The sequence below is a fragment of the Berghia stephanieae genome, chromosome 5, assembly GCF_034508935.2.
Source record: "Berghia stephanieae isolate SIO BIC M18660-M18661 chromosome 5, UCSD_Bste_1.3, whole genome shotgun sequence".
In the NCBI taxonomy this organism is placed as follows: Eukaryota; Metazoa; Mollusca; class Gastropoda; order Nudibranchia; family Aeolidiidae; genus Berghia; species Berghia stephanieae.
In genome coordinates, this window is record NC_088364.1 from 56,842,461 (window position 1) to 56,868,672 (window position 26,212).

The following is a 26,212-nucleotide window of genomic DNA, read 5'->3' on the forward strand; positions in this document are numbered from 1 at the left end:
ACTGAATTAGGGAAAATTTTTGGTTACCGCACAATAATGTTAAGAGTGAAGTAATACACAGCCTAATACTAATTTAATACTATACAAAGAATGAAAATGAAAACAGACATTAAGTTGACATACCTGTCAACCTTGGAAGTGAAAGGGGTAACTTTTGACATATGTATCCTCTATCCAAGCTTAGGAGGTGCATTATGCCCCCTATTGAATTTGGTGCAGAAGTCACAGCCTCTATTCTATTAATAAATATGACTTGACAATTCAAAACTAAAAAACTACACACACATTGAGACCACAGCATCACTACAATACTTTTTACACTATGTACATGATAACAGGCTTTGTTTACTGCTATTATTTGCCTTCTGAATGCAAGCTATCCATGGTGGATCTCTTGCATTTTTGCAAGAACTTGTCAGTCAATTGGACAGGTGGCATGCTTGATGAGGAGACCCTAACTTTATTAACTAAAAGACTGTTTAGAGTGGCATTGCTCAACTGAGATCTGCTTTCAGTTCTATTCTTCCTAACCAAACTAAATATCCTCTCTGATGCTGCATTACTGTGAGGAATTGAAAGAACACTCAGGGCTAGCTGTCCCAGGTTCTGGTAAGGCCTACTTCCATCAAGTGGACATATGTAGTGATGGAGCTATGGGTTTTTTTCGGGGAAAAAAACGCAGTTTCGGGACATCGGGAACGGTGGATCCATTTAGGGAATTTCCCCGAAATAATCGGGAAGGTTGGCCACTCTGGGGTAGTGAAAAGATTCTAGAATTACAAGTAAAGGTATCCAAGACAGAGAAGACTGATTCCAATAGGGAACAGATGTAGATTCCTAGAGCACACTATCAGTTTACTTAGTTGAGATCTCATAAAAGTCTCATCTAGACACCAGCACATAATCTCGCTGAGTGGAATAAACTCAAAATACTTACAGAATATATCCAAAACAGAAAATATAACCAACAATGCATAAGAGTTTATTTTTGTTTTTAAGGGTTTTACAGCGCTTGCAACACATTAAGGTCATATCAGCGCCAGTAAAAAGGAGGAAAATTGGATAGTAAAAACATAGAATTACAATTAAAGCATCCAAGAATAAGGCAGACAAGGGGGAACTGGTTCAAATAGGGAACAGATGCAGATTCCAAGAGCACACTATCAGTGTACTTAGTTTTAGATCATCTAAAAGTCTCATCCAGACACAAGCACAGGTCCCTACGTAGCGGAACACACTCAAATGTTTACAAATCATATATAATACATAACAGAGAGATGATTTACAAGGAAAAACATATCTCCCAAAACTATACATTTGACTGTTTCCCTCGCAGCCAGGGTATCCGGCCAGGGCCAGGACAAAACCAAGTCATCTCATTCCAAGACAAAGACAGAATTCATGTTGGAAAACAGACATAGGGGGATAGAAGACACAGTATGTAGAGAGTTTATTTACAAGGAAAAAAATTCATCTCCCAAAACTAATAATAAACGACTGTTTCTCGCTAAGCTAAGGACTCCAGCAATAGCCAAGACAAATCCAAGCAATCCCATTCCAAAACAAAGACAAAGTAAGCAACATGGAAAACAGTTATAACGGGATAGAAGACACAGCAAGTGACCTCCTGCCCACCATGGGAGGTCAAAGGACCCCATCCAGAGGAAAGATTATATGAAGTTAAAATCACCACAGAAAAAGGAGATTCGTTCAACAATTCTACCATCATTAGAAGTCACACAGCCCGACATGTAACATAAATTTCAAAAAGAATTAAATGGTTCACAATCCGTTTATTGCAAAAAGAAAAATTGAGTGTACCGTCTAAGCGGAACAAACAAGTTTGTGCAATAATCAAAAGTAGGATGTATATGGTAAAGCCTTAATATTTTTTTAAGCCAAAAACATTGTCAACATACACATAATAATCATGATGGTACATACTAAAGACATAAACATCAACCATTTATAACAAAGATAGGACTAAAAAAATGGGTATTGATTATTAGCTTTTTCTGTAATATCAAACGTATCCTAAGAAACTAGCCTTAAGATCGATTATGGCTTGACTGAAGTTGCCTTCAGAACAGATGCTCCTTTTGTGCCCCTTGTTTTTGCAAAAGTGAGAGATTCTACAAGCCTTCAAAAATTGAAAATTTGCATGTGGAATGTATTTGGAACCTAGGCTGGTTTGGAACTATCATATTTTGCAAGGGAATTGGTAATATGTAGACATAATGTACTAATGAATAACACTATATTTCAAACCGCTCTTTCAACAATTCAAAATGATAATCCATAAAACAATAATATCAACTTTAAATTAAGTTATAATATTCTCATTGAAAGAACAGGATTTCGAGTATTTGAAGTCATTATACCAAGCATAATAATAATGATAAGAAGATTGATTGTATTTGTTTTTAAGGGTTTTGTGGTGCTTGCAACACATTAAGGTCGTATCAGCGCCAGTAAAAAGGAAGAAAATGAAAAAGTAAAAAGAACTAGAATTACAATTAAAGCACCCAAGAAAAAGTAAGACAGGGGAATTGATGTAGATTCCAAGAGCGCAATATCATTGTGCTTCATTTGAGATCATCTAAATGTCACATCCTGACACAAGCACAGGTCCCCACTAAGAGGAACTCACTCAAATTTTTACAAATCATATATTTTATATGTAAAACAAAAAATAATACAATGCATAACAGGGAGATGATTTACAAGACAAAAGATATCTCCCAAACTCAAACAATACATTTAAATTTGACTGTTTCCCTCCCAGCCAGGGCCAGGACAAAACCAAGTAATCTCATTCCAAGAAAAGGACAGCCTGTTGGAAAACAGATAAAGGGGGAAAGAAGACACAGTAAGTGCCTCCTTGTCCACTCTGGGAGGTCAGAAGACCCCAACCAGAAAGAAGAAAATTAATACTATGAATAATAATGATGATGATAATAATATCGGTCATAAAGCACCATGAAAAGTAACACTTTTATGGCACTGTTATGTCACTTCAGCGCCAGTAAAATGGGATAGTAAAAAAAAAATAAATCATAGATTACAATTAAATGCGCACAAGAAAAAAGTAAGACAAATGGGAATGGTACAAATAGGGAACAGATGCAGATACCAAGAGCACACTATCGTAGTAAGTTTGAGATTGACGCAAGCACAGGATCCGACAAAGAGGAACCCACTTAAATGCTTACATTATACATTCAAAACAACAACTATAACAATACATAACAGAGAGATCATTTACAATGGAAAAAAATCGTCTCCCAAAGCTATTACTATACATTTGTTTGTTTACCTCCCAGCCAAGGGTCCATCCAGGGAAGAGACAAAACCAAGTAATCTCAACCCAAGACAAAGACAGAAAGTAAGTTGGAAAACATATAGGGGTATAGAACACACAGTAAGTGCCTCCCAGCCCACAATGGGAGGTGAAAAACCCCACCCAGATGACAGGCTTAGAAATTTGTTTTGTTTGTTTTTAAGGGTTTTACGGCGCTTGCAACACATTTAGGTTATATCAGCGCCAGTAAAAAGGAAGAAAATGGGATAGTAAAAAGTTCTAGAATTACAATTAAAGAAGCCAAGAGAAAGTAAGACAAAGGGGAACTGGGAACAAATAGGGATCAGATGTAGATTCCAAGAGCATACCACCAATGTACTTAGTTTGAGATCACCCATAAGTCTCATCCAGACATAAGCACAAAATCCAACAAAGAGGAATACACTCAAATGTTTACATTAAACATTTAAAATAACAAATATAACAATACATAACAGAGAGATGATTTACAAGGAAAAAAATATCATCTCCAAAAACAACTATGCATTTGACTGTTTCCCTCCCAGCCAGGGCCAGAACAAAACCCAAGTAATCTCATTCCAAGACAAAGACAGAAAGCATGTTGGAAAACAGGCTTAGATAAAAGAGAGAACATAACTATTAGATGATAGAAGAAATTTACCTCTGTATCTAAGACAAAAAATATGGCATTACATGGCTCTTTGCAGAAAAGATACACCTAAGAACTATATTACTAACAATATCTAATACAAATATACAATAAATTACACATACAATACAAGATCTGATTCATAAATAATATAAATCACATATTGATTGACATAAGACATAACAGAGAGATGATTATAAGACAAAATAATCCTCTCTCATACAAAAAGCAAGATAACAGTGCCATACTCCAATGATGATGTGATCCCCACCATGATTTTCTATCACCCTTTGTGTACAAAAGTAAATAAATTTGTCCCACAATGCACTACACAGAAGATGGCAATTGTCCTTTTGTTTCACTTTTGGTAAAGAAGAAACAAAAAAAAATAAAATTCAGACAAATCTATTTGATCTCAGTGCAGGTAGTTGCATAGTGAATAATGTTGCCTCAGCGTAATAACTATAATAATAATAAGTTAAATGAAAAAGCAAACTGTATTATTTGCTAATATTGAGACGAGATCGTTGTTTTTGTTTTGTTTTTCAAGGTTTTACGGTGCTTGCAACACATTTAGGTTATATCAGCACCAGTAAAAAGGAAGAAAATGGGATAGTAAAAAGTTCTAGAATTACAATTAAAGCACCCAAGAAAAAGTAAGACATAGGGGAACTGGGGACAAATAGGGATCAGATGTAGATTCCAAGAGCACACCACCAATGTACATAGTTTGAGATCACCTCTAAGTCTCATCCGAACACAAGCACAAAATCCAACAAAGAGGAATACACTCAAATGCTAACATTATACATTGAAAATAACAAATATAATAATACATAACAGAGAGACGATTTACAAGGGAAAAAAATATCATCTCCCAACACAATAACTATGCATTTGACTGTTTCCCTCCCAGCTAGGACTCCGGCCAGGGCCAGGACAAAACCAAGTAATCTCATTCCAAGACGAAGACAGAAAGCATGTTGGAAACAGTTATAAGGGAATAGAAGACACAGTATGTAGCCCCCCTGCCCACTATGGGAGGTAGGAACCCCACCCAGTGAGCTGAGATCATGTGACCACAAAACAGAGAATGTTTAATAAGATTTTTTTATAGGGCATGAAACACATCACTTCACGGTGTTTACTGCATGGTTCTCCAGCATTGTCATTGCGAACTCGACTACCAACACTGTGATTGGTGATGATGATAATAATAATAAGAAGAAGAAGGAGGAGGAAGATAATAATAATAATAATAATAATAATAATAATAATAATAATAATAATAATAATAATAACAACAACAATAATAATAATAATAATAATAATAATAATAGTAGTAGTAGTATTAGTAGTAGTAGTAGCAGTAATAGTAGTATCATGTAGTAGTTGTGGTGGTAGTTGTATAATCATCATCATGATACAATTAATTGTTCTTTAAAATGAAAGGAGAATAGAAGACAGCCTTACAACTCAAACACGCTGTCATTTTCCGACAAGAGAACAGACACGACCATCTGTAAATGTGCCCTCTTTAAATTGGCTGTATTGGGTAGTAGTGTTGATAGTTTAAAACCTAGACTTATGCAACAGAGAAAAAACCAAAGGCAAAAGTTAACATAAACATCATTGTCTATCAATAGTATGCCAGGCTAATAGTCAAGATTTGAAATTTTAGAGAGTAGAGTAAAATTATTCTAAATATACAGTGAAATTCAATATATCAATATCAAAAATAATATTTTATATAAAAGTAAAAGACTTATATCAAGTGATATGGCAATATTAACATTTAAAAAATCATCGAGAAAATGTGAAATAGGAGATGATAAAATAAAATATTTAAAACTTAGAGTGAAAAACATAATAACAACAGATATCTTTTTGTTTGGCGTGTTTTGTTTTTTAATATTTAAAATCACTTGCAAAACACACAGATCATTTAAGCGCCAGGAAAACTAAGATGACTGATTTAGATAAGAGGGAGGGTATGAAAAGATGATAGAAGAAAGATATCTCTGTACCTTGTGTGAGACAAAATTCATCTCCTCACCTGGATCTTTGCTGATGTGTCACTAACAATACATGTATAAAACATATGTACATGATACAGGTTAGCACACGATCATAAGACATAGAGACAACAGTGGCCATTCCTGAATGGCATGCTGTACTCCTCAACCAAAGATTTTCTATTGACCTTTGGGTACAAGAGTACTCAGTCCATTGAGATAGCAAATTACCCTGAAAATGTTGTCCCACAATACACTATAGAGGCGATTTTTTTACATAGAAGAAACAAAAATTAAATTCAAACGAAAATAAGATTCAGGCAAGACTATATTATCTAAGTAAAAGGTAGATACAGAAGAGACTATAATGTTGCTTCACTGGGTGAATTCTAGTCATTTGGAACTACAGAACTTATGTTCACTTTGCCAAAGGCATGAAATGATGAGAGCGCAACAACATCAGATAAATATTAAGCTGGAGACAGATGAATAAATTATATTTCCTTGTACACACATAAAAAATAAAACTAGAAATAATGTTTTACTCAAAAAATAATTTCTTGATCATGACTAAATCCCTTTTTCATCATTTAATGTCAAAAGTCATATTGCCTTCCAATTATTTGAAATGACATAGATTTTACAATTCGTGTATCAAAAAATATACAACAATATAAGAGAGTAAACCATGAGACATTAAAGATGAAATTCAATATAAATATACAAAACATGGTAAGACATATAAAGTCACACAACAACTATGACATCAATAAACCATCATTGTATTTACAGGACTTTTTAAGGGTACCGCCAGGATTTATTTTAATCCAAAAAGAAAAACGGGAAAATGGCAAGAAAAAAACCCAGGAATTGGGAGCTTTTGTATAAACAATATAACAATAAGCTGAAGGAAATAATGAGACATTAAAGATTTAAGTATTTTGTAATGAAATTCAACAAAAACATGAAGTTTACGACATTTACTGATTGAGTCACATAAAAAATGTAAATATGAATAAATCATCAAGGAAGAAATGGAATATTTTTTTAAAAGCCAGTCAGGGTTATTTTCAACCTAAAATTAAAACAGGAAAATTCCAAGAAAAAAATATGAGTTGGCAACTCTATGAAAGCAAATAGTGCAAGGCAGCCTGGAACAAAAAAGAAAAAAAAAGTCTTATCAAAGATTGTTCTACATCTTGTTCATATCTTTCTATTTTTTCTTTTTTTTTTTTTTGGAAGATGCCTGAATTTTTATAAAGCCCGATTTTTTTTCTTTCTAACACAAGCATGTTGGCATCTGGATTAAAGATTGGTCTTTATTGTATGCAAAGTCTTGTTGAGCGCAGAGTGATGCTATTAATATTAATATGTTGGGGGAGGGGGAAGGGAATTATTAATTTGCTTGTCCAATCTGCCCTATCCAAACTCCACTGCATTTCTTTAATTTATTAATTTTTCTTTTCATATTTCCTTTCATTCTTGATTTGTTTATTAGAGTTAATCTGTGGTTGAGCACCTGACCGACACAACGCTTGATAGAACCAGAACAGTCCCAATGTACAGAATGCACAGACGACAACCATATATTCTTTGTGGTTAGGGAAAGGCGTCCCACAGATTGTATACCACTCTGTCTTGTCAGATGGAGGCTTTTTCAAACAGTCCAGGGTAAAGTAATCCTCTGAAAAATTCTTCAGGCATAAGTAGTGGCTCTTCTTTAACACCTGGAAACATAAAAGGATAAAAGTGAGAAGAATAAGTATTTCTAAATATATGAACTAATTAGGCTTCTTTTTCTTTTTTAATTTACTATTCTTGGTCAAAGTAATATAAAAATAGCCTCCTTATCGCCATGTAGGTCAAATTAATTATCAGCACCAGCAACTGATCTGAGACTGTCAAAAACTGATAAAATTCAATTTAAAGATATTGTGGCAAATGCCAAGAGAACATTTACATTTCTATCATTATCGAAACTACTGCAATCCTCTACTACAACAAACATTCACATAAAACAAACATAAAAACCTTATACAACCGCGTTTGGGACTTTAGTATAATTCGTTGTACAATTAATTTGTGGGAGAATGAATCTGACACAGTATCTCACCGAGAAGTGAGCATTGACTACAACACTTTTGTCCCTTCTTTATTAATTGAAGGAAAGATGTATCCACTTTGTTACCTCGTTTAAATCATTAAAAATAGTCAACATGGGTTGCTGAATCATCTAACACTAATATAAAAAATAAAAATGTGACAGGCTGTCTCTTGGTGGTATTATGCCAGGGTGTAAAAGGCACCAAAAATGTAATTTTATAAAGTCTGACAGACTAGAACTTCATTTTGAGTTTCTTTCTGTTTACCAAAACTACATGAATTTTCCTAACTTTAAGAAGAACATCAATTCAAATCGGGTAGATAAGGTATTGCACTTCCATTCTGGAGACCCAATGTTCAAGCCCTGAAAACGGTATCTTTTTTTTTTTTAAATTCAGTAAGAATCTTATCCCCTATTGCTCATTTCATGGCTCTAAACTTTGACTGATACCTGGGTTATCTAAATCCCTGCATAAAATAGTATTGAATAAGAGGAATTGTATTGCCATTACAGTTATCTTATATGCGGCTATGTGGTCTAGTGGTATGACACTCGCTTTCGGATCAGAAGGTTCTGGGTTCGAGCCTCGAGCTTGGCGCATAGTGAGTCCTTGGAAAAGGTTCTTTACCCACATTCTCTCACCGTACTCAGGTGTAAAATGAGTACCTGGCCGTTAACAGCATTGTCTGTGTCCAAAAAATTGTAATATCGCCTAACAGGCGTCATCTCCCGTCCTACATGTTAAATGTTGCTGTTGACCAGGGACCCCTTGTAAAGCGCTTTGGGCACATTTAGTGGATATTGCTCTATATAAAGCTCAATTTAATTTATACAAACAACATTTAACCTCTTGCTTAGCCGAACATATTGCCCAATTGAGATGTGGTGGCACAAGTACAGCAGATGTGAAAGTAAAAAGTTCCTAGGTATAACCACTCAAAAAGCCAACTCACATGTCCAAAAGCAGTCTGCACATTAACCTGTTTGTTACATGGTCCAACTGGCTGATGTAATCCAATGGAACGAATCTTACTGGGATTGGCAGTGAACACCAGGAATGCATAGAAGGAATAGTGGAGTATGACCACAAGCATCATCAAACCAAACAGACCTGAAAGTCAACCATAGCATCAAATGGACATTTTTTTAAAAATTGAAAATTAAAAATCTAGCCATTTATCAGAAAGACATACCTGCAAAAATAATCTCAAATAAAAAATGTTACATAGATATTGTCCTACTGAGAATAGTAAAAAAAAGTTGTAGATAGAGAATATCAAAAGTGTTTTATAGATTTTGATCCAATTCAAAAGTATAAATAAATTTGTTGATAGAGGATATAACCCCCCTCCCCCCCTTTCCAATTCCCCCATAATTATTTGTCTTCCATTCCAAAAATTAAGTTTTTGGGGTGTTTGTAGCCAATTAGGAGAGCACCCAACTATGAAGCAAGGGATTGAATTTGATCCCAGGCTGATTTGAGGTTTTTCTGACCGCTTTGTCCATCTGGGAGTGATTTTGTCATGGGTCTGCTAGATCTGACAGAGAGAGCTTTGAGATCAACTAACATGCTATCTAATAGGTAGCAAGCATTTATAATTTTCTGTTTAACACTACAACAACTGGAAGAAATTCGGACTCCAAGGGCTGCATGGCTCTCAAAGTTGTCCTTCTATACTTTAAAGCCTCTGGAGCTGGAATGTATCCCATTTTCTGCTACAAGAGTGAGATAATCCTCCATGCGCAATGATGATATAAAATCTTAAGAAATTATGGGTCAAAAATCACAATAGACTGTGTGGTTTGAGAAGGTATTGCATCTACTGAGATTGAAGCTTTTTAGAATTGATGCAAATGGTAAGTATCCATTGATAAATTAATCGATAGAGCTTATTAAGACAACTTTCATAATCACAGGTTAAGCAAGTGTTTTTATGAATAGCAAAATAGGATTTAAACAATATATAATAATATATATATATAATATATATATATATATATATATATATATATATATATATATATATATATATATAAAACGTCCAAATTCTCTGATGTATAAATTTCATTTAATACAAAATTTGACCTGTAAAGATATGGGTATTTGGCAGGAAGCTGTTTGTAAGAAATATGTGTCAGTTGTAAAGTGCATGCAGATCTCTATATATTTATAGATAACAACAGATCATCATTTTAACTCTTGATTGGAATTTTATAGGTCACACTGGGTATTAATTATGAATAAAATTATGTAATTGAAGAAAATAAAATCACAATATACTGCCTCTCTTAAAATAAGTACCATTCATTTAGCAACTTACTTCCTCCTTTAAAACGAGCAAAATCAAAAGGTCTCCTGTCAGAGCACCAGACAATCAAAGCAAAGAAGGCCAGGAAGAGAAGGACACATGCCTCCGAATGAATACCAAGAGAGTCGTGTAATGGGTGGTAGATTGGTATGAATTGTAGCACTCCTAATGGCATGGAAAATAGGCCTGTCATGATGACAATCAGCAATTCCAGAATAAATCTGAAATTAAAAAATAATAATTGAAAGCTCAAATTAAATCACTGTGCATTATCTTTCTTTAAGATTAGACTTAAAACTAATGCAACAACACTGACAAATTTCCTTTATTTCTATGACCTAGATTATCAGAAATAATTTTTAAAATACAAATTATTGTAATTATTACGATTATTATTACGATTATTATTATTATTATTATTATTATTATTATTATTATAATTATTATTATTATTATTATTTATACAAATATTATGATGACGATTATTGTTATTATTATTATTATTATTATCATTATTATTATTATCATCATTTTTATTATTATCATTATCATCTTCATTCACTCACCCACTGCTTTGAAACTTGAGGGCCCTAGAGCAGAAGAGTGTTTTAGATCCAAAAAAGACAATAGAGAAGGAGGATGCAAAAGCAGCGTGGAAGTAGTAAGAAGTCCATGGCACCCAGTAATGCCTGTCGTAGATGTTAGGGTCATCATCATGCCATGTCCACCACAACAACTTGATACCCATTATGTCAAAGGGTATATCCATCAGCACAGCCGACAACCCAACTGGAATAACAAATATTAAACAGGATTTTAAGTTTTTAAATACACAAAAGAAGGATGTTCATGATTTGAAACATCTACAATGATTAGCTGTCAAAAGGTTAGAATCATTATAGAATTCAAAATAATCTGCTCAATTTCCGAATGTATTAATGGCTGTTTCCCTATTGCCTAATGTCCTGATAATACAGAAGTACTCATCAATTTTCTGATATCACTCTCATAATCTCAAATTAACAGTATGAATTTTTCAATTGAAATAATCTTACAAAAAGTAATTTTAAGTAGACAGACTATAATATAAGATCTAAAGAAAGATGAATCCCTGTTCTTTTTAAACAGACTATACTTTCTTTCTTTGATCAAAAGTGACTGAATGAAATCTAATTGTTGGATGAATTTGGCTGTTGTTCCTTTTACTTTGTCGTTATTTACATTATCTGTGAAGAATTATAATATGCACATTATTACAGCTACAATTTTTACCTTCTACAACACAGTTACAGTTTAATTTAACAAAGTATGTGCCAATTTCTTCTTTTTTAAATGAGCATCAAAAATTCTTCAGGAATATTGGACAATACTATTATTATGGTTGAATGAGATTAAGCTTAAAGAGAATTTTTTTTTACCTGCAAAAGGTTCAGCCCATGAATTCAAGTTCATGTGAGATACAGCTACGACAGCGGTGTAAATAAAGACTGGATCTGGAATTTTAAAAATAAAAATACATATATATATATATATATATATATATATATATATATATATATATATATATATATATAATTAATTTATTTTCACAGAGGTTATCAGCTTTTAGCATTTGTCATTCATAATTCAACATAAATCATTTCTATTATCTAGTACTCAGTTCTATGAAATTGAATAATTAGCCCATTGCAAAATTGTTCATTTTTACTTTTTTTTTTTTACATTTTGTTTTGAAGATAACATAAATACAATTATTTTGTTCGATTCAATACTTTTACAGCAAACAGCTGTATCAAAACGGTACCTAATAAATAGAGCCAAACTTACTCCTCAAAATAACTTACATCAACACATAACATCCATAGCTGCCAACCCACCAAGCTTATCAAGAGGGAGTTTTGGTCAGAAAATCAGGGAGATTCAGAAAAAAATCTGGGAGATACACAAATGTATAAAGCTACATTTCAAAAGAAAAAAAGATAATCTCCATCCATGAATGTCTCTGTCAACTACTAATAAACTAAACATACTTGATATCAAGATACACTATGACTAGAAACAGTTTTAGAATGACCAACAATTGAGTTTAAAAGTTTTAAAAAATGATTTAAGTAGTATTTACAAAGCTATTTACATACTGCACGATAATGCGGGAGATCGGTGTGACGGACGGGAGCGCAGGAGATGAACTAAAAATGCGGGAGTCTCCCGCAATTTCCAGTAGGATTGGCAGCTATGAACATCGATTTTAATTTATTTTCTTTAATTAGTATGAATCCTCACTCGAAATTTTAATCTTTTAATAAGTGCACAATCAGAGCAATGGACAAGGCATACATACAAACCAACAAAATGTGAAGGGGAAGTCTCTGTCCAACTAGCATGACCATTGACTGGCCATGCCAAAAGTTGTCAATATCAGGCACAAAGTAACTGACACTCTCAACAGTCAAACCATGAGCTATGGTAGCAAGCCATAACCACTTGAAACGGCCCCCACTTGAAATAGCTATGATAAAACAATGAAATAAAATAAAATTAAGAAAGGAAAGGATAAATGACATACAAGTACACAGAAATATATCGGGTGTGGGAAAAAAAATGGGAAGGCTTACAAGTCTGTAACCGCCGCCCCATTACTAATGCAAGCTTGAAATTTCACCACACAATCAAACCAGAACTTGTATATAATTTTTCAGGAAAATATATTGGGAAATATTTTATTTGATGATTGTTTTAATAGATACACCACAAATTTGCCATATCGAAGATTTTGAAGTAATTCTCAAATTTTGATGTGATCTGTCAAGATTCATTGGAGACCATTTAATCTTCAGAAATAAAATGGATTCCAGAATCCATCCAGAAGGTTATTTGGTTTTCAAGACGGGGGAAACTTTCTACATCATGCAAGTTTGGAAACTAAAAATATTATAATTTTTATATCGCTTTAGTTTCTTAACCAATGGTGTTTTTTAAATCAAACTTGGCAAGTATTAACCTAAGGTATTGTTCTCGTTGTTTTCAAATTTTCATATGTTTCGGATTTCTTACTCCATTGAAAACAGCGTCATACCTTTTTCCGATGTTTTTTTTTTTTTCTCACACCCTATATATCATCCCTCATCAAAAAAAAAAAAAAAAAAAAAATTTAAAAAAAGGAAACATCCATATGACTGTTTGCCTCTCAGAGTGTTACTGATGGGGTTTGGTGGAAGGGATGTGAGGTCTTCAAGAGATTGAAACTCAAGCAAGCTTCCAATGGGGTGTTGACAAAAGGGACAGGAAGGGGATGAGTCTGCTGGTGATAAGTACCTAAGGTAATTCATTATCATAACGTAGAGGAAGGTTTTGTGTAGCAATCAGCATCAACAATGATTGTCATATTTTGTCTAATATTGGGTTCATTACCTTGATTGGATACGAAGATCAAGACATGAAGAATTCCAATATACTACTTTATCCTGGACAGGGTTAAAAAAAAAAAATGAGTCCTGAAGAACTGATCCACAACATTTGCTTACCTTGGGCTTAGTTCAAAGAACTGCAAGTGAAGATCAAGTTTACAATGTTTTGCCTAAAGAGTGGTCAACACAAGACAAATGGGTCATGATACCGCCATTCTGATTCATCTGAACAACCTATTGTGTGTTACAGAACAGTTTGGGGTGATAGTGTATGTTATTTTAGTGCTTTTTGATTTTATTATTATATTACATGTTATTTCCTTACGGGTAGGGTAAGACAGATCCCTAAATTCCTGACAATATTATATTTTCCCATCTCTTTTATAAAGTTCCTGGTCATGTCATACACTTTGTAATTTGATTGCTATATTTCGTATATCATTTCATTTATCAAATAGCTCAATCAATAATTTCCCTATTATTTAGCTTGGTCAATTATTATATTTATTATTTTGTTCGTTATTCTTGAATTCCTGTCTAGTGCTTTGTGAGACAACAAGCTGTCTCTTTAGAAAAGTCTTATTTATATGTCAAAATTGATGATTCCTACCCTACAATGGTAGCTTGTCATCTATTGACCACACCTTGTGACATGAATCATCAAGGCACCCAAAGGGGAATTCTACTTACCTCTTGTCCATCTAAAGGAGCATCTCATTCTTTTCCAATAAAAATTTTCACAAACCAATAGATTTTCTTTATTTTTTTTAAAGAAAAAATTCCTGATTGAAAAGTACAAGAGTTTTCAAAATAACTCGTGTAAATTAAAAAATCAAGTACATCCTTGGTAAGTAAAGGGGAACACTTTTACAATTAGAGTCCAAGTTCCCCCTCTAATTGACAGCAAATGTAGATTATTTAACTTACCATGGCAGAAAGTAAGAAAGCCCAAGACATAGAAAGCAATCTCGCAGTAGAGATATGTCTCATGATGTTTCTGGATGTCCTTAGGGTTGCGCAACTTAATCCACCATTCCCATTCCTGAATGTGATGAATGCAAGACAAATTGAGAGAGAGAAAATGATAAGTAAATAAATAATTATATAAAATAAAATGTCCTCTGCAAATCAACCAATGCCCCATTTATCATTATCTATGGCTGGTGAATTTATGATCATGAATGATTGTTAAATTTTGAGACTGTGCAGCTATTTGAATAAAAATCAACATAATAGAAGACAAACAACACAACCTAAATTTAATCAACATCATAACAAAGCAAAGCATTATAACAGGACTTGTCTGCATAACAAGAAAGTCGAAATATTGTTAGTGGAGCAGAAATGAAGTCATACTATATTACCAAACATATACTAAGTACTTTATAAATTCAAAAGGTTTACTATTAGATGCAATTACGGCGTGTTTTGACTAAGGGTGACAAGGGATAATGCCACATGAAATTTCTGACCAAGACTAAGACCTCAATATTATTCAATGTTTAAAAAACAAAACAACAGCAACACCAACAGTTATAGACAAGATACAATCACAAGACTACTAATACTTGCAAAACTTGAGCTTCTATATAGCGCAATATCCACTAAACTAAATGTGCTCAAGGCGCTTTACAAAGGGTCCCCGACAAACAGCAAAGAACGAGACATGACGCCTGAGGCGATATTACATATTTTCCCACAGAGAAACGCAGTTAAGCAATCGGTTTTTAAAGGAAAAGCTTTTCTAACAACTTTACACGATGTCCAAATAAAATCAGGAATTAGAGACACAACAATCCTTCTAAAGTCGAGGTGGGGATATCAATCACAATCAGCTCAGATGAGTCAGTCTAAGTCTGAGTGATACTGAATCCTGATCACTGATGATAAGAGTAAGAGTAAGAGCAATACAGAATTTTCTCTGAATTCTCCTCTTCCGCTCCTATCAGTCATATACTTTGCCCACTGCCCCGACTGTATCCCCTTGTGTTTGCGTTCTCCCATTGGGATTGAGTCCGAATAGCCACGGGAGACTATTCAGACTCGAGTCCGAATTGCCACTTTTAAACTTCGTAAAATAAATAAGGAAAATGAACAATAAGTCTAATATTATTATCAGAGTTAGAGTTAGAGCTCTGCAGACTCGGGTTACCTTTTCAGTTTTTGGCAGTGTTTTGTTTAAATAGATGCGAACATCTTCTACAAATGTCTGAAGAACTTCCATTTTCAACTTTGTTTTAGTTTACTTTCACTTTCTGGTTCTGGGGAATCAATGAACAGTCAATGAGCTTTGTACTGTGAGCTCAGCCGGTTTATTATGATGAGCCAACTCCCTCTTTTTTTCATCCTGATCAGAATGAAGTTTCATACCTACATACCAAAAAGAGTTCATCACGACCATAGACTGATCAAAGTTATCGTTCATAGTTTAGTGGGTGTGTCAAGTCAGTCGATGTGGTCGTCATCCAATGCTTTGATTTGAGCAGTGGGCAATAACAGCGGCAGTTTGCAGACTCGCATTTACTCCAATCAGTAAACAAATCGAAATTATCTAATAAGAGTTGACCTATGTCATCGTTAGTCGAGTAACAAACCCGAGTTGGAATTGTGATTGTCACTCTCATCATCCTGCCACTGACCACTCCTTGTCTGCAGTGGCAGTTCTAACTACAGAATTGAGAGGGGAGGGGCCTCCCTATTCTGTGGTTCTAACATGTTTTTAGACGTTGATCAAGGACACCTACAACTTGTACAGGTGTCTTTGACGTTGATTAATATATGGGCTAATCGCCTGTTTGTATAGAAAATATAAATAATATTTCATTATCTGAATTGGCCTTGCACTTTCCTGTATGCACTATTTCACTTCCCATTTTGATGTTTATAATAACAAGAAATGAAGTGAGTAGGAAAGTGCCAGAAGACAACAGAGAATAAAAACTTCACGGCGGCGATGGGGGCTCGAACCCGCGACTTTACTGGTACAACAACTCCGCTGGCTGGGGAGATCGTGACTCTATCGTATGAGTTATCCACGACCCAATTAAAGGTCGATTCAAATTCTAGTCGAACTAGAGCAACTTCTCCCCGACTTCTAGAGACTGCATTGATGTTAATCATCCATAATGCAAGATTTATTAAGTCTATTTCTTTCCACGGAGGATCAACATCAAATGGAAGTACACCCCAGATTGCAAAAGTGTACCAGCAGAGAGTGAATACAAACACAGAGTGTATATAATTATAATATATTCCGATTGCTATTGATCAGCGTCTACATACGTTTTTTTTTTATATATCGACGGCTCCGTGCAAGAAATGATTATCTACACTTTTTATCTTTCTGAGAAAATAGTAAAAGAAAAATTTCTCATCTTTCATCCTCCCACCAAAATGTTATTTTTCTACCAAAAGCAATGAAACTTGCCTATGTTATTAGGTTGACTATGATTATCAATTACAAATACTAAAATTAGATATATTATAAGCATATTTGATGAAAATCCATAAAATTTGAGATGATAAATTCTTCAGTCAAATGTTCGGTCACATTGAAGTTAGAAAGCTGATTATATGTAGATAATCTGTTCTTGCAGGTACAGCACTCACGTTGGTAGTATGCTGTATAACAAGAAAATAAGGAGATAATAAATATTTCTTTTTCTGAAAATATCTCTGCGAAAACAGTTTATAGTATTGAAAAGAATAAGGAATATGGAGATTAGAAATTACAGCCCTGTAATTTTTTTTTAAAATCCTACAAAAGAAGAAGAAGAAGAAGAAGAAGAAGAAGAAGAAGAAGAAGAAGAAGAAGAAGAAGAAGAAGAAGAAGAAGAAGAAGAAGAAGAAGAAGAAGAAGAAGAAGGAGGAGGAGGAGGAGGAGGAGGAGGAGGAGGAATAGGAGGAGGAGGAGGAGGAGGAGGAGGAGGAGGAGGAGGAGGAGGAGGAGGAGGAGGAGGAGGAGGAGGAGAAGGAGAAGGACGAGGAGGAGGAAAAAAGGGAAGAACGTGATAATATGAGTGTAATTCATAGAGTACTAAAATAGTAGGGCCCTGGTGCAATTCCATTCAATCAAGTGCAGCTTCGTCGGTATCTTCAGTTCCAGGTTCAGGGACCAAATCATTTATATTGTCTGCAGTAGGGAGCGTCTTATACCAGGGGTGAACTTCTTTTGGTATGACAAGTTCAGAGCAAAGTTTGAGTAAGTTGTTTTTCTTTGTTCTTGATACAGGGAGCTGCTTTTTGTAAGCAGGAACAAGCACAATCTCCTCAGTATTGATGGGCTTCGCGCGGGCGCCATTTATTCTCATACACTTGAGATCATCATCGTAGAGTACCGGTACAAAAGTGTTTGAGGCAAATCTCTCCTGAATTGAAATGACTTGACAAGTAACCAATTCACACTGCCGCCGTTCTCATCTATCTTCCTGTTTGTTATCATTATATCAGCAGCTGTTTTGAAGTCGATGAAATCGGTGTGTTCAAGAATCTTCACTCTGTCAGGATTTTTTCTCCTTGACGACACAAAAATCGACTGTCAGTTTGTCATAGTGAGCGTTTTGATGATTTTTTTTCTTTTTCTATTGCAGAATGCATGCTACTCGTATCTACCTCCATCATTGAATGTCCACTCTCAAGGAAATTGTGAGTGGTGCATTTCAAATTTTTGGTTGCGTCCTGCACATGACGTAACTCTAGTCGGCCATGGTCCTGCACCATAATCATCATCCTTGCTGCCATCAGTTGGTTCCCGTTTTGCCCAGAACAGGTGTCCGAATATAATGACACCTCCTCTATGTGTCTTGGCAATTGCTGTAACCAGTGATGGACGCAACTGGCAATTTCATTTAGCTGGCTGTAGACACATAGTTTCATTGAGTAATATGCCAATGATACATTACTGGAAGGAAGTTGAAGCACACTTTGCAGGCCGAAGGAAGCGCTCATAAATCCTTCATCCACATTGCTTTTGTCTTTATCCAACTGTTTGGCAATCATCTAGTCTTTGTATCTTTTTAAGTGAGCTTGGTGCTCCTATTCTTTTCGGTGTTTTTCTTATGAGGTAAGTTGATTAAACCTGTAACAGTTGGCACAAATATCTTTTTTGGGTTTAAAGAAAGAGAGATTGAATTCCTCACAAAACATCTTTCGGTATATTTTTTTCAGAAACAAGCACCTCCTCTTTAGATTTAGTATACTGTTCTGCAAACAGGTCATACATTTTGGTTATGGTCAAATTGGTATCCAGGTATTTCCTTTTGGAGCTCTTTCTGGAATAGTGGCTTTCTAAACAGGGGAAGGATTTGATGTGATTCCTGACATCCTGTCTCTTACCTTCTGAAGTTGTGAGTAGTAATATAAAAAGCATGAGAAACCCTTGTTAAATTGTTAAATAAAAAATTGCATGATCAGCAGTTTATAACAATAGTGTGTAGCTAAGTGTGTTATAGTATTACACATGTGTAATAGGTGTGTCAATTGTATTATTGTTGTGTGTTGTACACACTTTGCAGTTATTTTTAATTGTATTATTGTGTGTTTTACACACTTTGTAATTATTATTGTCGTTAATATACATGTGTAGGAGAAACCGTTATTAAATTGTAAAATATGTATTATCATTTTATTATAGTAGTGTGTAAGTTTGTTATAGTATTAGATATATATGTAAAACCTGTGTTAATTTTATAATTGTCGTGTGTTTTACACACTTTGTAGTTATTTTTAAAATTGTATTATTGTGTGTTTTACACACTTTGTAATTATTTCTTAACATACATGCGCAGGAGAAAAATATGTATTATGATTACTTTATTATAGTGTAATTGTGTTATAGTATAAGATATATCTAATCCTTGTGTTGATTGTATTATTGTTGTGTGTTTTACACACTTTGTAATTATTGCCGTCTTAGATGTGCGATAGCTATATTGATAAGATTTAAAAAATAGATAACAAAAAGTCCATGTTTTAATGTCATTGTCCTAATGTAATGTCTGTGAATAGATACGAAGATGCACCGTCACATAAGTTAATAACACTCACTTTAAATAATGTTGATATATTTTAGAATAATAATAATCATAGGTTCAAAATTACTCATAATAGATCTCGCATCTCTATTCGGATTTGAACTTGAGACATTTTCGTGCGATAGATAGACGCCTTACAATTTGATCAATAAGAATCGGTATGTGATCACGACCACGACTCATGATCGTGATCAACACAATTCGTCGTTTTCTTACGATTCCTGTCTTCTCTGAAAGCCCATAATCGCGCAGAAAGCTTACTCAGCGAAAAAAGATGAAACATAATCAATAGTATAAAAAAGTCTTATTGCGTTGTATTGATTAAAGATCCATTTGTTCCTTACATATTTATTTCAACAGGCTGTTAAACTTTCATGAAACCGACACGGTTGTTGTATTGAATTTCACAATAAGTTAATAACACTCACTTTAAACAATGTTGATATATTTTAGAATAATAATAATCATAGGTTCAAAATTACTCATAATAGATCTCGCATCTCTATTCGGATTTGAACTTGAGACATTTTCGTGCGATAGATAGGCGCCTTACAATTTGATCAATAAAGAATCGTTGTGTGAATACGACACATGGTCGAGAGCAAAACATTTCGCAAAACACTAAGTTTTGTTTAATAGTTAAACGCCTTACCAATTATCAACGAAAGGGATCACCATATGAAATCGACACATGGTTAATTGGTGAATTTAGCAACAAAGTGTCTGTTTGCTGTCACCCTTGTCGTCTCAAACAACCAATTTAAAGAATTATGTAGTTTTTCCAGTTATTTACTGTACTGGGATGGAGAAATTATCATGTATGGCTGTGTTGTTTTTTTTTTTCTTGGGTCATTTTTCTAAAGCGGGTCTTGTAGTTTGTAATTTCCGTCTTAAATGCCATTTGCTTTATTTTTTAAAATAAGACGACGGAGAATTTTATTTAATGCAATTAAAGTAGGTAGCGTTCTTGTCTAGGTCTGGTAAAATAAATGAGATGACGTCATACAATCCCCGTAGACAATGTTGATATTGTAGAAACCTCCGGTATAGAGATTAGAACATGAATTCGAAATCAAGACGTTTTGGTATGGTAGTTAGACAATCTATCCATCGACAAATTAAAACCTCTTCACTATGTGAATACGACTAGTAGATGGGTGCAATCGGAGGTGAATGTTTTCATTGAAATTTCACGTAGGATCAATTAAATAGAAATACATAATGTCCATGTGTCCACACAAGTTAAACCCAATATCATGTTTTACAGTCATATTCTCTTTTTCCAATATCATTTTTGGGAACACTTTGATTGGGTTAATGACAACTTTACATCTGAATCAAAACTAAAAAGAATTGATGACAAAAGCTTTTGTAAAACCCCAACAACTTTTAACACACGGACTTATTTAACTTGACTGCTTTTTAATTTAAAAATGTTCTTGTCTGATATAATACTTGTGCCCGTCATTTTCAACATGCAGCGGGTTTCGTGTTTTGTATCATGGACTTGAATTTTTTTTCGCAGCAAGAAATAAATAAATGAAACACAACAATCATTACAATACACAATATTGATTGATCAATTACTTAATACAATAACATGTCCTTGCTCTGCTGTTGACATGGCTTTCAATCTTGTATGTATATATAATGCATTATTATATTATTATGGTTATCTTCTATACGCGCGCGCGCGCGCGCGCGTGTGTGTGTGTGTGTGTGGTTGTGTGTGCGCTTTGCATGTCACGGTTAAAGATATATGTTTGTACACCACATGAGTACATTTAAGTTGAAATACTATCTTTACCACGTGTATCGTTATTGTAATATTTAATCAATAGATTTATGGCATTACTAATTAATATTAAGGGCATTCAAAGGATCTTATCCTATTTTGCCCTATACCACATGTTATGTTTTTTGCCAAGTTACTCACTTCGTGAAATAGATTTTGATGAAAAAAAATGAAAAGACAATTCCATCACTTCATGTCCTACATTATGGTTATCATACCAAGACATAACCTAATTGAAAATGTAACAAAAATTTGGTGTAGGAATAGTAAATTTTATGAACCAGGTATACATTATCTCTATTTATGACATTAAACCATGAATGTTTTTAACGCACATTTTCAGGGTTTGATACTATATTTACTGTACTTCTCCAGTAACATTGTCGAAGTTTTTAAATATTTGATAGCGGGTGGTTGGATGGGAGCATCACCCTTGAATCATATACCTATGATGTTCGCATGGGTGTACGATCCGATAGTGATGTCGTTTCTTCTTCTCTTTACTAGCCTATCCTGCTTCTTTGGTTTGTGATTGTATTTTTGACAGGGGATATTTTTTTTTCCTGTAAATCCTCTGCCTGTTTGTTCTTGGTTATTTATAATTTAGCTTATGATATCTTTATGATTTTGATTGACATTTGTACTATTTTTGTTAGATTGCTTGTTTTTTTTTGTTTCAGCGGTCTCTCATATAACCTCAATTGTGTTGGAAGAGACCTAAAGCAACAAACAAAAAAAATATTTGATACCACAACACTTTTAGATAACAGCAGGTGTTTTTTTTCCTCAAATTTTATCGATCTGAGCAGATAATATATTTTATCCCAGTGAAACGCTGTCCTAACAGCTGCTATATTTTTTTAAAGATGATAACCCAAATGATCAGTAACATCCAATGTGTAAGACGTAGACGTGCAGTCTTTTAGGCGGTAGTGTAATATCATACAAAAACATCTGTCAAATGTGTAGTAATACCTAATGGCGATTTACAAGACGGTCAAAATTTATTAAATAAAAGTTTTCAGGACAGAATGTATCAATTGAACCTAAGAAATTATTTTTTTTCAAAGCCCAAATGTGTGTGATGTAATTGATTTTTTTAAGCTAAAATTATTAAATAAAGCTTGATAGCAAAAATTTTCCTAACCAAAACATTTGAAGTAAAACATTGTTGGCTAAAAATGTGAAGTTAAATGTTTTCTTACCAACATTTGGGAAGTAATCATTTTTAGGTCAAAGTTTATGAAATACAAACTATATGACAAAAATGTATGAAACTAAAGTTTTTTGATCAAAATAGTGTCTGGTGAAAAAAAAATAAAATAAAATAAAAATTAAAAGTTTTGTGGTCAAAATGAGTGAAGTAAAAGATATTTTGACCAAAATTTATAAAATAAATTAATATGCGTGTGAAAAATGTATGAAATCAATACTTTCTATCCAAAATCTATGCAATGAAATGTTTTTAGACCAAAATGTTTGTAGTAGTAGTATCTTGATAAAGTTTATGAATAAAGTATTATTTCTAACAAAAATATGTGAAGCAATAATTTTCCGACCAAATTGTCTGAAATGGACGTTTTCCAATCAAAATGTGAAAAGTAATAATGTTCTGACCCAATATTGAAATGAAAATTTTCTGTCAAAAATTGTATGAAATTAAATTTTTCTGGTCAAAATGTGTAAAGAAAAAGTTTTCTGACCAAAATATAATAATATTATGACCAATGGTTATGAGATCAGAATACATATTCTCTCCAAATTGTCATTCTATCAAAAAATTGTATCAAATTTAATTTTCTAATCAAAATGTGTGAAGTAAAAGTTTTCAGGTTAAAAATTGTATGAACGTTTGCCAGCAAAAATGTATGAATGTTTTCTGGCCAAATATATGAAGTAAACAATTTTTTAGGGGGTCAACAATTATATATTTAGAATATTCTTTTGACAAAATTGTAGGAACGTCAAAACCACTGAAATAAAAGTTTTCAGGATAAACTGTATTAACGAAATTTTCCAGGCAAAATTTTGCGAAGTAACATTTGTCTGACTAAAAGATGTAAAGTATACTTTTTTTGACCAAAATGTGAGAAAATAAAATGTTTTCTACTAGAACTTCATAAGGCAAATGAAACTTTTTTTTGTTGACAAAACGTGTGCAGTAATAGTTTTTCTGTAAATGTATTGTATCATAAATTATTGAAACCGTTACAAAATCAAAGACTTTTCCATGTCTTTCGCTTTTTGAGACCTTCTCGAGGATTTGACAAAGGCAGAAAGTTTTGAATTTTCAAAGTGCTGACTACTTACCCTGCAGAATTACCATCGACAGAGTAGAGACATAGCAGATATGACTGGTGATCCTATATTATTACAGACAGAAGCAGATATGTCCTACAATTGTTGTAGAGGTGCGATGTCGGATACGACACCCAAAGTTTTGCCATAATTTTCAATTTTATTTTGTTACCATTAAAGTATAACGTTTTTAGTCGTCCTTCTAAAATTATCAATGACATGATTAATGTCGATCCCACAAAGGTTATGTTTAAACCTTTGTTCTTCTCCCCGGCAGGGACCAAATAGCCTCAACTACAGTCGTGCGGGATATCCTTGAACAAGACAGTTCAAACCCTAGTTCAACCTATTTCCAAACAAAAAATACTCCTTACAAAACCTAAATGGTTTTGGAAGAGGTTATTCAAAACCTGCATTTGAAGTTCAATCCTCTTTGTTTCACTCTTTTAGCTCCAAAAGTCGATGGAATCACTTCGTAGTTTAGTAAACCAAAAACCAAAATCAAAACCAAAACCAAGCTCAATGTCACCCAAAGATAAGATAAGGGATATGAAATAGAAATCTCACCAAAACGTGTAAGATTCGAACTATTTCCAATGAAAAAACAGTTTACCAAACCTGCATTTGAATTGCAACCCTCTCTTTTACACTGTTATAGCTCCAAAGGTCGCTTGAATTACTTAGTAGTTTAGTAAACCAAAACCAAAACCAACCCAGAAGATAAAATTAGGGTAATAAAGTGCTAGACGTCGACCCAAAATGAGTGAAGTAAAAATTTTCTCGCCAAATACAGGAAACAAAAGTGATCTGACAAAAATACCAAAATGGAAGTTTTCTAACCAATTACGTGTGAAGTAAAATTTTCGTGACTAGAAAATTGTAAAGTTGGAGTTTAAATTTTCTGGTCAAAATTTATGAAATAAGGCTGTTCTGTTCAAAATCTATAAAATTTAGTTTTATAATGAAAAAGAATTAATGAAATGAAGGCTGCACACGCTAAAATGTATGAGAAAAAATATTCTGATCAAAATGTTTGAAATGAAAGTTTTCAGGATAAATTTTATGGCGTAATATTTTATATCTGAATAATATATATATACATAACGTTTTTAGCTAAATTTTATGAACTAGCTTTTTGTTGTTGCTTTTTTTTTTTATTCTAATGTGTGAAGTAAAAGTTTTGGGCCAAAAAAAAATATTGTAAAGTAAAAGCAAAAGTTTTTCTGGCCAAATTGTGTACAATAAAAATTTCCTGGCCAAAATTGATGAAATGAAAATTTTCTGTCCATATAATGTATGAAACGTTATCTTTCTGGTCAAAATGTATGAAGTAACGGTTTTCCGGGTAAAACACATGAATTAAAAGTTTGCTTGCAAAAATGTGTACAATAAAAGTTTTCTGGCTAAAGTATATAAAGTAACATTTTTCTGGATAAAATGTACAATGTAGCGGTTTTCAGGCCAAAATGTGTGAAGTTTAAGTTTCATAGCCCGAAATGTGTTATGTAAAATATCAGTCAAAAAACCTGTGAAATAAAAATTTTAGGGTCAAAATTTAGGAAATTAAATTTTTTCTAGCCAAAACGTATGAAATGTAAGATTTTTTTTTTACCAAAATGTGTATAGTAGAAAATTGTTGCTATGATAAAATCAATGTTTTGTGTGTGTGTGTGTGTGTGTGTGTGTGTGTTTCCCCAAAAAATTATGAAATGCACGTGTTCTTGTCCTCAACGCAAAACAATTTCTTGTCAAAATTATAAAATAACTGTTTTCAAGCCAAAATATATATAATTGAAAGTTTTCTGACCAATGTAGATACTTGAAGTAATATATTTTTGGTCAAAATAATTGAAGTAAAAGTTTTCTGGCAAAATATATATGAAATGAAAGTTTTCCGGTCGATATATGTGAGATAAAAGTTTTCTTGTCAATATGTGTTTAGTAATATTTTGATGACAAAATTAATGGGTTTTTTTTTTTTTGTTTTTACCCAAATTTATGAAAAAAAGTTTTCTAACCCCAAAAGGCGAAGAGAAATCTTTTTCTGGTCAAATCGTATAACATCAGTTTTCTGACCAAAATGTTTGATATGAAAGTTTTCTAGTCAAAATATTTCAATTCAAAGTTTGTTGGGTTTTTTTGTTGTTTTTTTATTTCTTTTTTATTTGCTGTTTCTTTCGAAATATTTATCTATTTATATATTTATTTTTCATTTGTTTTTTTTTGTTTTGTTTTGATTTTTCTTTTGTCCAAAAATACATAAAGTAAAAGTTAGCTGGTC

At 33.3% G+C, this 26,212-nt stretch overlaps 1 protein-coding gene across 2 annotated transcripts; it reads right to left on the reverse strand.

Annotated features, from left to right (window-relative positions):
• Positions 1-1,773: 1,773 nt before the first annotated feature.
• On the reverse strand, positions 1,774-24,633 carry LOC144973276 (uncharacterized). 2 transcript variants are annotated; one of them, XM_078915527.1, is made up of 8 exons: positions 24,550-24,633; positions 14,734-14,848; positions 12,741-12,908; positions 11,818-11,892; positions 10,966-11,188; positions 10,412-10,620; positions 9,044-9,201; positions 1,774-7,713 (listed from the first exon to the last, which is right to left on the reverse strand). In XM_078915527.1, the coding sequence occupies exons 1-8, from the start codon at positions 24,553-24,555 to the stop codon at positions 7,438-7,440; spliced, it is 1,230 nt and encodes a 409-aa protein (XP_078771653.1). In that variant the 5' UTR covers positions 24,556-24,633; the 3' UTR covers positions 1,774-7,437. The 2 variants fall into 2 exon arrangements, with proteins under 2 accessions (XP_078771653.1, XP_078771652.1); XM_078915526.1 differs by lacking the exon at positions 24,550-24,633 and adding an exon at positions 15,959-16,239.
• Between the last annotated feature and the right edge of the window lie 1,579 nt (positions 24,634-26,212).

What these genes read in the sequence shown, in the direction of transcription:
- LOC144973276 (XM_078915526.1), bottom strand. Translation starts at nt 16,030, where the DNA reads ATGGAAGTTCTTCAGACATTTGTAGAAGATGTTCGCATCTATTTAAAC. An exon ending in CCTTCACATTTTGTTGGTTT is followed by an intron (nt 11,893 to 12,740) that starts GTATGTATGCCT and finishes TTAAAATTCCAG; the next exon opens with ATCCAGTCTTTATTTACACC. An exon ending in TGCTCGTTTTAAAGGAGGAA is followed by an intron (nt 9,202 to 10,411) that starts GTAAGTTGCTAA and finishes GTTGACTTTCAG; the next exon opens with GTCTGTTTGGTTTGATGATG.